Source organism: Molothrus ater, chromosome 9 (genome assembly GCF_012460135.2).
Source record: "Molothrus ater isolate BHLD 08-10-18 breed brown headed cowbird chromosome 9, BPBGC_Mater_1.1, whole genome shotgun sequence".
Taxonomy (NCBI): domain Eukaryota; kingdom Metazoa; phylum Chordata; class Aves; order Passeriformes; family Icteridae; genus Molothrus; species Molothrus ater.
In genome coordinates, this window is record NC_050486.2 from 22,062,189 (window position 1) to 22,074,968 (window position 12,780).

Sequence of the window (12,780 nt, forward strand, 5' to 3'; positions counted from 1 at the left end):
TTCTAAAATTCATATTGTAACTTGTAAGTTTGCATAATGCATTAGAGAACACAAAGTGACTACTTATCATTTTTTGTTATGATTATTTTCTATTTTATAATTTTTAAAAATCTTCTAATTAGGAAAAGAAATCACAACTTATTTCAATATTTCTAAAATAATCTTCTGTTTAAGGCTTCATAGCCAGGAAGGACCTCTGATGTTGTTTTTAGATAATGAACTAGTAGGTACATCATTCTCTTCAAGGTTAAAATTCTAGCCAGTGCTAACCAGTGCAGAAGGACACAATCAACATTTCTATTCTGACTGATGTCAAAATGAAAAATAATGAACCTCTAAATATTTTTTCTTTGGCAGCAAAGTATCAGAGATATGTTATATAAGATGCTGCTTGTGTATTTCTAGTTCTGAATTTCTGCTCCCTGTGTTTGTATTACTCTTTTAGGTGGTCACCAGTGTGATTTGACTTCTCAGACATATAATGACATGTAAATATGTCTTCTTCTTAGGTGATTCTAATGGACAACATTAAATGAACCTTTTAGTTTCTTGCTGCTTGCACTGTTGTTGATAAAATATCACTCTTATAAGTATCTGGCTCATTGCCAGCAAAAGCTCATTTATTAAGTTCTGAACATATTTGTTCAGAATATGTTAAAGCACAATTTTTAGCTCTTGGGGAAAAATAGCTGTACTTTGTTTAAAAGTTTTTGCATTGCCATTTTTTTATCACTCTGCAATGAAATACTATTATATTTCTGCTCCAGAACTCATCATGTAGCCATTGTGTGCTTCATCAAGAGAAGGGTAATTGCTAAGGGGTTTTTTGTGTTGCTTTTATTTCCTTTTTTAAAAAATTATTTTTGTTTTGGTGTGTTTGCTGTTGTAAAAAGACAACCCATCACACAAATACACACATACATCTTGAAACTAAGACTTCAATTTATACTGAAATCTGGTGAAGTAACAGACAGGACTAAATCCTCTGAATTAAGTTTTTATATGCTCTTTTCTTTGCTTATCTGCTTGGACCTATATAACATACATTGGAATGCTGGAATTTTATCAATCCTACTCACCAGGATTGATAAAACTGAAAAAGGAGAAACTGAGATTGAATTTTTCTTGATGATGAAGAGAAATTCTAGCTCAAATTCTAGCTGAAAGTAAAGCTCAGAAATGTGTCTGTTAGTGATTACCTAGATGTCAGTGTTGTGTGGAAGGTAAAATTGAAAGAATCAATATTCCTCTGCTCATTTTAAAAAACAAACTGAGCCCACATTGTATCTATTATAATTGATAGGTGATATAATGCAAATAGAGCCTTTGAAATATCTCTTGCATGATAATGTGAGTCAGATGTGATGGAAAAGCCGCGGCATCCCTGAGCAAGCTGAGCTCAGCCTGCCCTGACCCAGCTGTGCTTTTGCTGCTGGGTTGGTTACTGAGCTGGTGATTGCCTTTAGGATGTGAGACAGAGAAATTCAGAGTTCAGTGCTGGACCCTGATGTGCTGCTGTGCTCCCCACAGGCCCACGAGCGATCCGAGAGCTCCGAGGTTGCCTTCGTCACGCAGCTGGTGAAGAAGCTGATGATCATCATCGCCCGCCCAGCGCGGCTGCTCGAGTGCCTGGTGAGTGTGGGCCTGGGCAGGCTCTGACAGTGCTGTGCACTTGAGGAGATGAGGGACACAAAGCCTTCAAAAGAGACCTTTACATGCTCATTAAACACTGATGAAAAATAAATTGATATTGAAAAAGAAAAAGACGTACTAAGTGGCTTCTGCATTAATATAGAAGTAGTTCTGCAATGGACTGTCAGCTGTATCAGCAGCTAAATTATGTTTTAGTATAAAGTTTATGGCTGAGGGGCCAGATGTAGTTGTAAACATCATTCCATGCTACTTGATGCCACTGGATGTTCCTCATGTTGTTAATAGCTGCTGTAAGGAGCCTGTAAATGTCTGTATGAGGTGTGCCCGGTGTCCAGGGTCCTGTGCTAAGCCAGAGCTGTCACTAAGGAAGAAGTTCCATGACATAAATGGTGTTTGGGCTCTGGGACTCAAACTCTTCCTGTAAACCCAGCAATTGGTGAAACCTGGTGTCAGGTTTTCCAGCTGTGAACACACAGTGGGATACCCCTGTGTGAGAGCCAAGGAGATTTGGAAGCCTAGGTCTGAAATCCAGTTTAGTGCTATGGGAATACAAGCAAAAGCAAGTCTCACTCCTTTTTAACAACTTAATTTGGCTAATTATAATGCATTTTAAAAAATTTAATACTAGAAAATGGTGAAAAATTTTAGGCAATTCCAGTGAAATAGGCCACTGTATCCCAAAGTTCTGCAACTACAAAAATATTTCCTTGGTGTGGTGGAGAAGCAGCTTGAAAACCTGTATTCTCACTGTCATGCCATAGCAACAGGGTTAATGTAAACCTTCAGTATATATAGAAAGAGGTGCACACAATTGAAAGGGTTCAATTCAGTGACTGTATTTCAAAAGGATGTTGAAAAATTAATGAGAATGTAGGGAAGTCACCAAAAATTGTGAGGTGTCACAAATCTACAATGGAAATTTAGGTAATGGCAAGATTAAATTCCCTGGTGTGTTGGCACACACTCGTGGTGGTTCTTTCTGGACATAGAAGTGACAGAGATGCTACAGGTGTTTGAAAGATCAGAGAAGTTGGATGGATTAGGGATCTGTGGCTGGCTATAAAAGCACAGTTAACATGTGGGTTATGTTGTGGTCACTGTGTCCATGGGTGAGTTTTATTCCTGGAGTCACTGAAAGATGAATGGCTTTTGTGGAGCTTTCTTTGACAAAGTAGACAAGAGTAGTCTGGTCTTTGGTATCAGTTTTTGGAAACACCTGCAGAAGTTCTGAGAACCAGTAGACTTTGGAGGGTTACTTATTCCTCCTCCGCAGCTGTCAGATGGATCACTTTGCTGGGAATCCTGCAGTGGAAGGAAAGCCACTGTCAGTGAGGAAGTTGCTTGCACAACCAGCAGGACAGATACCTTCACTTACTGATTCCAGAAATCTCTGCCAGACTGCGCTGAAAATCCTGGCCACAACTCCATTCAAACTGGGAATTCCTTGGTGTTCAAACCATATTTGTGATTTAGATGAGTTTTTGTGACTCCCACTTATATTCTTCCAGCACTTCTTCAAAATTTATTTTGGCAGTGAAGGCAATGGAGAAAGGAGATAAATTTAAACTCACTGTGTTTGTATTTGCTGCATTCACTATTGACATTTTTGCTTGTGTACACTCATCATCTAGGAAAACTTGGAACCTCAGAAGGCCTTAGGAACCCGTGTCTGTACCTGCTGAGTTCCAAACTCAAGGCAGCTCTTAGTTGCAAATCAAGAGGTCTCCAAGTCCTTCTATGTCTTCTCCACCTGATGTTCTGCAAAATGAGTGGGAGCAGGTGGAAGCAGCAAAGTCATTGAGATTTGAGTAATGAATTCCCAAGTATGTAGTGACAACCTTGACAATCAAGTGGCCAGGCTCCAAAGTATAGAAATAGTATCTGGATGTGTGGGTTAGTCTTACCTGTTTTTTTCAACGTGCATTGCCTTTCTAGCAATTTTTTTCCCAAATATTTATTTTAATCTGGTGTCATGAAGAACTAAATACTAATGTTCCTTTTGTCCCATAAACCAAGAAATATAGTAATGGATAGTTAACTGTTTAAATAGTTTTTGGGAACCAATTTTCATTTTTATCTTTAACATACTTTTTTGTAATTCCATCTTTGGCTTCAATTATATATGAATTTATAAAAAATTTTTCTATTATTTAGTATTAAGGTTAACTTAAGTAACACAGCTCATTCTTCTTTCTTCCTTGTAAATGAAGTAAGTGTCCATGTAGACAGTACTTGTGATGATTGTGATTGTTTTAATGCAGTCAAAAACATTTAAGTATTCCAAAGTTCAGCTATTTGGCTTCTGTCTTTTCATTACTTGTTGGACTATGAAATGTTTATTGGCAGACAATCTCTGAGGCTTCAAGAAAATGATAGTGTGGTTTGTGCATCTCTGAAACCATCTTTGGGGAAAAGTATCTAATTTTTTTTGTTTATTTTTCCATACCACCCACCTCCCCTTAGTAGGGTTCATTCTCCTGTATTCAAATGATTAAACCTACTGTAAAGAAGTCAGAACTGGAATTTATATAGTTCCTTAATGTTTTGTATGTTTGGGGTTTTTTGTCACCAAGTTGGTTTTTTCCCTCTCTCTTTTGCTGACCAATGAATGACCTGCAGTTGTACCTCGAGAAGTCCTTCCTTGGCTCCACCATCCCTCTCCCTGCATTCTGGGGACCATGTCTCTCTGTGGTCCTCTCTGGTCTGGCTCCTGCTCTCTGCCACTTCCGGGACTGTTGATTAATCCTTTTCCAGAGGAGTTGGGAAGGAACTCTGTTTCTCACATTGTTGCTGTCTTTGGTGACAGCATCCAACCAAGCAGCATTGCTTAGAGCAGTCATGGAAAAGCGCATCTGTTCTCTGTTCAGGTCTCTTCACATCATTACAAGCTCTAATTTCCTTTTCTTGTTTGCAGTTCTGTGCTCTTTTTCTCTCACGTTGCTGACCACACAGCAGTTCTTTACTGATGCCCTCACTGTTATCTGTGCATGCTCAGCTGTTTGCTCAAACTCTTCCCCTTTCACCCTCCCAATTCACTGGAGAATTTTTGAAGAGTGTTGGTGAAGCTGCTCATTGCTGATGAATGATGAGGTTTGTAGAGGGGAGAGCTAAAGTTAACCGGTGAACTTGTTCCTAAGCAGAGTGCTCCTGCTGCCCAAAGCTTGTCTTTTGTTTCCTGCTATATCTCTTAGTCCAGTGCAAGAGAACACACCTTCTCTAACCTTTTCTGGCCTGAGAGATCACATGCATCACCACTGAGTTACTAAAGTGATCCTGTACTGTAGAGTACAAGAAACAGGGCAGCAGTACTTCTTATGAAAAAAGTTGTTTTATTAATAATTTTATTAGCAATTGCTGAGGTTAGGACAGTGGCAGGATTGGGTGGGTGTATGGCTTGATCAGAAGCAACAACTGACAGCAGGAAAGGCTTTTCTTGGGTTAACTCACCTGTCAGATGGAGGTGGCAGAAGGTGGTGCCTCAGTTCTCATCACAGACCTTTCCCTGGCACGTCTCAATGTGACAAAACTGGGAATTGTGTCCACACTTAACACTTATGTTAAGAGGACCTTTTGAAAGTTCGGGTTTGGTTTGTAAAAGTCCCTACAGTCCTTGTTCTGTTTTGATTTGCAGATGTAAACCTGTGGACACCCTGTGGGATATAACTTTCTGTTGGTTTTGCAGAGCAGAGTGGGAAGCTTTGCCTTGCTTGTTGTAACTGGAAATGTTCTGCATCACTGCTGAGCCCAGAATTACCTTTGGATGTTCCTGAGGATTCCCCTCTAAGGGGGAGCAACTTTTCATAGCTGTAAAGCTGTATCATTTACCTCTCTCTGTGTCTCTCACTGCTTTGCTGTAGGAGTTTGATCCTGAAGAGTTCTACCATTTGTTGGAAGCTGCAGAAGGCCATGCCAAGGAGGGGCAAGGAATTAAATGCGACATTCCTCGTTACATTATCAGCCAGCTGGGACTCACCAGGGATCCCCTGGAGGGTGAGAACTCTTCTTATGTACTTTGCAAACTGTTGAAAGGATAGTCAGATATCCTGGTCACTACATAGCTGAAGGATGCTTTTGTTTTATTGATTGAATTTCTAGGCCATTTTTCCTTATTTCCCCATTTGCTGTCAAATTCTAGACTGTCCTTTTCAGCCCCATGTCTCAAAGGAATGTTGCTGGGGTAAGGATGGCACATCAATAGTGACAGTTCTTTACTTATGATGTTAATAATGTCTCCCTGTATCAAAGCTGAAACAATGTTAGAAAATAGCTTTAGGATTTAACTGTTTTCTTTGTGCTGGTGGACAGTAAAAGTAAATTTACCTGTTATTTTTCTGATCTGTCTGGCCTGCTAGTGGCCTGGTTGGAAAGTATTTTGTCATCCCACTTGATTGTCCTCTCTGGGAAAAATGTGGTTTTTGTGGTTTTCCATGAGATTACCACAATGAGTATGAATTTTTAGCTGGAGGTGAGATTGAAGCTTTACATCTTGTGTAGCAGACAAGCCAAAGAGAGCAATGCAAGGACAGAAACAGCTTTTCTGCAAGGTGCCAGAATTGCATATGCTTAACTTTATATAGACATACATTGGCCCAGAAGATTGTAACTTTAGAATTAGTGAGTTAATACTTCTGCCTGGCACTTTGCTGGCTGAAATGACAAGTTTTCTGAGCATGCACAGCTTGTTCAGCAACAATAGAAAGTGTGACAGAGACTGGAGGTTACTGCAGAATCTTTCAGTGATTGAACTATGCTTCTTGTTACCTCAGGAGAGCATAATTTTAACATAAATTAGTAGTCTGGCTGGGACTAGTTTAGCTTCTCTGGTGTTTACTGGAATGACAGTGACAGGTTGACTTCAAGTGAAGAGCTCTTCGGGAAAATTTCTACCAAAGATTGCTAAATGCAATTTAATAGCATTTGACATTAAAGGGAAATTTCCTTTGATTCCTGTCATGGGAGAGAACCTTTCCATTGCTAATTCCCCTTACTAAAGTCAAATTTCTTTGGAAATGTGGGGAGATGTCAAGGTGCCTTATTTCCTACTGTAAGGAGGGCACCCAGAAATGTCAGTGATGTCTGTTCAGAGCCTCCTAAGGTAGGATTTGGGCTTGCAGAGTTTACAGCATCTCCTGCAACAGCTGAGTAGCCTAAACTGACTTTTCCCAGTTTGCTGCTGCTCAGTGTTTTGCAGAATAAGCCACGTCATGTGGAGGGCAGCTGTTTGAAATGTGATGCTTTTTCTTCTTGGAGCACAGAGATGCCACCAGGCTACATGCAGACATATATGTGTGTAATAGGTTTTAATATTAACTAGACAGCACTTTCCCCAAACATGCATTTATTGCTTTTACTTATTATAGAAACTATCTAGAGTAAGTCAGGCTGAAATTAGAACAATTAATTATATTCATCTTTATATATAATACTGCCTGCAGCATACAAGATGTTAAAGGTTATCACTGTATAATTATGGTGACTTTTTACAGAGGGAGAAAATGTCCTTCATCATCTATAAGCACCTCTTAAAATCCTGGTTTTCCTGCATAAACAAAGAGAATAGTGTTTGATTGAGATCATTAGGAGTAATCTTTCCTCTTTCTTTTCAGAAATGGCCCAGTTGAATAGCTATGACAGCCCAGACACTCCCGAGACAGATGATTCAGTCGAGGTAAAGCAGTAATACACTCACTCTGTCTAGCACTTTTTTTTTCTCTCAAAAGAAGTAGTCTACAGTAAAGAATTAATTATAAGGCAGAGTAATTGTAATTTAAAAAAAAAAAGTGCAGACATTTAAAAGCTCATATTAAAAGTAGAGTACATGCTCATAAAAATGTGAAAATCTTTATACGGCGGTGGTAAAATAGGCATTGTTACCAAGTTTTGTGGATTTTTTTTTAAATTTTTGGAGTTAAAAATGAAAATAATCTGGAGGAATTCTTTATATTCTTTATATTTTACATTTGTAAAATGTGATGGGTATTGAAAAGAGCTGACTTTAGTAAAACCGCTGGAAAACTTTAATTATGTAACTGGCTAGGTTTCAAAGATCCTTATTTTGTTGCTTTTTTAAAAAAATGTAATATTAAGGAAAGGCCTGAATCTTACAGTCCACTGACTTTTTGTGCTAATAATTTGAGGAGGGAATCTGCAAACACCCTATGGATACAGACAGCTGTCCTAAAGCTGAGGACTCCAGAAATTCAGAAATGGATTGAGTTTGAGTTAATGAGTGCTAAAGAAGAAAAGGACAAAAAAATCCCATATAGAATTAAGTCATTCCTGCTCCTGATTTCCACTTTCTTGTTGTCTGTCCCCAGAGCCGTGGGGCCTCCATCCAGTCAAAGAAAACTCCGTCTGAAGAAGAGTTTGAAACTATTAAATTGATCAGTAATGGTGCTTATGGGTAAGACTTTTAGACTTTGAATTAGAGTAAAATGCTATTTTTGTCCTACCCAGCAAAGGGCTATAGCAAGGTTTGGCAAATGTCTGGGTTTTGTTGGGTCCAAAGCATAAAGTAATTTCAGTTGGGTCTTACAGATGTTCCACAGTTACTGTATCTTCTGCATTCTTCTGGGGGATACAATTTCTTTCATTTATTCAGATTATATATGTAACATATGTGGCTGTTTGTGAGCACTTGAAATGCTAAAAGAAGTGCTAGAATTACACTGGGGTAAATCTACTGTGAGGAGTAATACACGAGAAAGGCTATTAGATTTTATTATCCATTGAAGAATCAAGTATGAATTCAGTCAGTTTCAATTTTAACCACACACACAAGCCTATCCAGAATTTTAAAAGGCAGTTCCTGACTCTTTACAGTTCATAAATCCTTACCAGTGAGGTCATTAGGCTGTTACTGAAAGGCAGTGATACTCAGTAGGTCATAACAACAAAACCTGAGCATGTGCTTGAGTGTTTTGTGGAAGTGGGTGCCTAGTTAACAACAAATCACTTTTTAAAAATTATATGTGGAAAAAGTGTAAGCATGGGTTTTTAGTGAGTGAAGACACAATGGAGCATGTTGAAGAGTCATTATGAGACAAAAAGATTTTAAATCTCTTCAGTCACATTTCTGCACAGGCCCCATGTAACTTTGTAAAAAGGGGAGAGAGAAGTGGTAGTTTTGCTGTTAGTCACATGTCTTTATCCTGAGTTTATTTTATAGTCAGTGGCTAGTGAGACACAATAGCATGTTAAATGTAATGTACTCCAGAGAAAAGGAAGCGAGTACTGATTCAATAAGGCAGGCAGACTGGATGAAAATTTTATTTGCAAACTGTATTATTAATGTGAAGGAATCTAATGATCTGCAAATGATAGAAGTGTAAGAGATACTTTACTGAAGGAAATCCCTGGTGACAGTGCTGCGTCAGATTATTTTTATGAAGCTTGGAAAAACTCATGCTGATTCCATAGATTTTGGACAATTTTTTAAGCAAAGTGGTCACTGTAGTGTTGAAAAATACATGCTGCTCTGCAATAGTGCTTATGGAACTTTGTGACATTGGTATTTGAGATTTCTCCTTGTTTGTCACATCAGCAAAAATGCTGCTTTATTCAGGAAGGTGGAGTAGCTTTGGGAAGGAAGCATCATGGGGCTCCTTCTTTTCTAGGGAAGCTTGTCACTGAAACAGGATTTTCTGGAGTCATAGATAAGTCTGTTAGGATCCATTCAAAACACTAACATCACTGTTTAAAACACCCCAACAAAACCACAAAGAACTCCAAACCTGAGCCCACAACAAAGCAGTTTGAACTGAAAATGGACCTTTTCCTCTCGGTGTGGTTTTGCAGAGCGGTGTATTTGGTGCGGCACAAGACCACCCGCCAGCGTTTTGCCATGAAGAAGATCAACAAGCAGAACCTGATCCTGAGAAACCAGATCCAGCAGGCCTTTGTGGAGAGAGATATCCTGACATTTGCTGAGAATCCCTTCGTGGTCAGCATGTTCTGCTCCTTTGAGACCAAGCGGCACCTGTGCATGGTTATGGAGTATGTTGAAGGTATGGCTGTTGGTATCCACTCCTCCAGAGGGGCTGTGAGTCCCTAGGACTGATACAACACGTTTGCAGTGAGCTGAGCCTCACTGCTGAGGCCAGAAGTCAGCATGAACTTTCCAGTCTTCATTGGAAAGGCAACCCTCCCTTCCTCCTGTGGGATGGAAGGGCTGGATTCATAGCACATTTGCTTGACATTCCATTTAGAAAAAGATTTAAGAAACATAAGTCTTTGTTCTTTAGCAGCCTTTTTAAAAATAAAGTGTCATTTTATGCTGGGGTTTGTTTTCTTCATTGTTTGGTTTGCTTATTCTTTGAAATATAATTTGATTTTACTTTATCAGTATATCTTATTATAAGCAATATCCACTGGTGGATAGGATTAATTTCTTATGCCTGGCTTGTTTGACTGAATGTTTGAGAAATAAGATTATAGTTATTGTATCAGTGCTCTTTCAGATAATTTAGTGGGATGAAATCAGATGTATTGACAATAGGAAATTTTAATATTAATTCCTCTTTGCAAGTAGAAATGAAGGTCGACTGAAATGTGTGGCCAGTGTTCCCAAGGAAGCTTCAATCAGGAGTCCTGACTTATTTTCTTCAAGGCTTCCTTCAGCTTGCAAATCACATCTGTACAATTCCTGTCCCAGGCTCCCATATATGGATCTCAATTTTCCTAGCATTTTATTATTTAAGTTCAAGACAGAGTATAGAGAGACCTTTAGAAATCCTCCTAACAGGGTTGTGAGAGACAGCCTTTAGAAAACTTGGTCTAATCTTGTACTGCAGACCCATAGCTGTTGTTTCTTACTGATATTTGCCATTTCAACGTGCCATACATGCAAATGTTTTGTTTCCAGGAGGTGATTGTGCTACACTTCTCAAGAACATTGGTGCCCTACCCGTTGATATGGCAAGGATGTATTTTGCTGAGACTGTTCTGGCACTGGAGTACCTACACAATTATGGGATTGTTCACCGTGACCTAAAACCTGATAAGTAAGTATTTGGGCCCTCAGAGGGAACAGAGCCAGTCCTTCAGGGGCTTACTCTGTAGGTAGCAGGACATGGGGGCTGGAGACAGCACTGATCTTCAACAGCATCTGACATGTAGGAGGTTTCATGGAGTCTCTTGCTACTGATGTAGAAGCAGATAGACACTGAAAGGGGTGGGAAGAATGTCTTCAGGTATTATCCCAAAGGTGTTGCTACACTGATGGTGTTTTGGCAGAAGGTAGTCCCACTCCTAGGTGCCTTGTCTGCTCTGTGATATTTGGCTGCATAGGAGGTTTTTTCCAGGTGTTTAATGGGGATGTAACACTGAGATCAACCTTTGCATTATCTTGTGTTCTTTATGTTTGAAATTGCTTTTGGGACACAATTAAATGAATGTTGCATTGTTTTACTTCTCTTTCTTTTAGTCTCCTGATAACTTCAATGGGTCATATTAAACTAACAGACTTTGGACTGTCCAAAATTGGGTTAATGAGTCTTACAACTAATCTTTATGAGGGCCACATTGAGAAGGATACCAGGGAATTCCTGGACAAGCAGGTAAGCTGAAAAGTTTTGTCTGTTGATGTGGGATCAGATGCAGGATTCTGTCATGGGATGGAATCAAAGTTAGTAGCACTCCTTCTCTGCCTTGATGCTGTGCACTGTAAAATGGGAGAAAAAGATATCAGTCCATTCTCATCTTTGTACATAAATTGACATAGTTTGTTATTTCAGCTTCTTGTTTTGGAGTCATGCACTTCAGCTCTTTGTTTAGGAGGCTGAAAGGGTGGCCCAGGCAGCAGTGCAGGTGTAAACAGAAGTTGGTTTAGGGATGTAACATGGATTTTGCTGAAGGTTGTTCCACGATCTCCCCCTTCTGGTGCTTAGAAAGTTCTTGGCAAGTTTCTATATGTTTCTTGTAATTTTGTCTAAGAGCTTAAACATTGATTTTTATCCCCATGATAAAAAGGGTCATTTTTCTCCTTAGCCTTCATTTTGCTAGGCTTAACCAGCTAAGTTCTTGTAGCTAACAAATAGATTTTCCTTTGATGAATGAATAGCTCTTGCATGTAACTCTTTCTGTTTGAGTTGATATTTTCTGGACATGGTTGAAGGAGCTGTTCTGGATGCAGGCTCACCAGTGCCTTGTATAATGAGATTAAAAAATGCTTCTCTCTTCTGAAAATACCTAGGATCACAGCTGAATTTTTATTTGTGCCAAGTGTTGATTCATAATTATCCTGTGGTGTTGTCTTCCTGTTGTCTTCTGAGTAAGGATGCTTTTTCTAACAGAACTCTCCTAGGTCATTAGATCATATTCTTGTACTTTACAGTGGTACATTTTTTACAACTGTTTTGTTATTGTTGTTGCTGCTTCTAAGCCCCAGGCAATTTAGATCTTCCAAGGTAATTTCCTTAGCCATTGTCCATGCCAGCTGTACCTCCCAAGATTAAGGCTGAAGTGTGTAATCATGCTGGGCTGCTTATTCTGCATCTGTGAAACTAAATTCTGTTAGCACAGAGATGTGAGAGGTTTGTCAAAACTCAGTTCCTGATAGCTGTAACTGTGCCAGCAGACATCCATCAAGCTGTCAGGCCTAAACACACAGAATATGCATTTTTCCCATATGCTTTCCTGTGCATGCACCAAAGCACTACTTAGCTGGCATGTCCACACTAGGAACATTTAATTTCATGTGATGTTATTTCTGTGCAGGTAATGTCTTCTTCAAATATAGACTCTTGCTCCATGGAAGTAGTTCACAACATGAAGTGATTAGTGGCAAAACATTAATAACTTCCTTGTAAAGCTCTGAAGGGGGGAAAGAAAGAAAGGAAAAAAAAAATAAAAAGACAAAATAAGCTTTGACATGCATTTGGCAATTTGTAAATTTATTGCTCTCTTGCATGTTTCTCTTGAGGTGTGTGGGACTCCCGAGTACATTGCACCAGAAGTGATCCTGCGCCAGGGCTATGGGAAGCCTGTGGACTGGTGGGCCATGGGAATCATCCTCTATGAGTTCCTGGTTGGCTGTGTTCCTTTCTTTGGGGACACACCTGAAGAGCTCTTTGGACAAGTGATCAGTGGTAGGTTTCTGCTCTGGCTCTGAAGAGGTTTCAAAATATG

General features: G+C 39.4%; 1 protein-coding gene across 1 annotated transcript in view; it reads left to right on the top strand.

Annotated features, from left to right (window-relative positions):
* The window catches only part of MAST2 (microtubule associated serine/threonine kinase 2), a 187,598-nt gene that overhangs the window by 151,421 nt on the left and 23,397 nt on the right, over positions 1-12,780 (top strand). Inside the window, 8 exon segments of the mRNA XM_054515725.1 lie at positions 1,531-1,632; positions 5,511-5,643; positions 7,260-7,321; positions 7,971-8,056; positions 9,451-9,659; positions 10,517-10,655; positions 11,078-11,210; positions 12,575-12,740. Coding sequence (XP_054371700.1) covers positions 1,531-1,632; positions 5,511-5,643; positions 7,260-7,321; positions 7,971-8,056; positions 9,451-9,659; positions 10,517-10,655; positions 11,078-11,210; positions 12,575-12,740 — 1,030 coding nt within the window.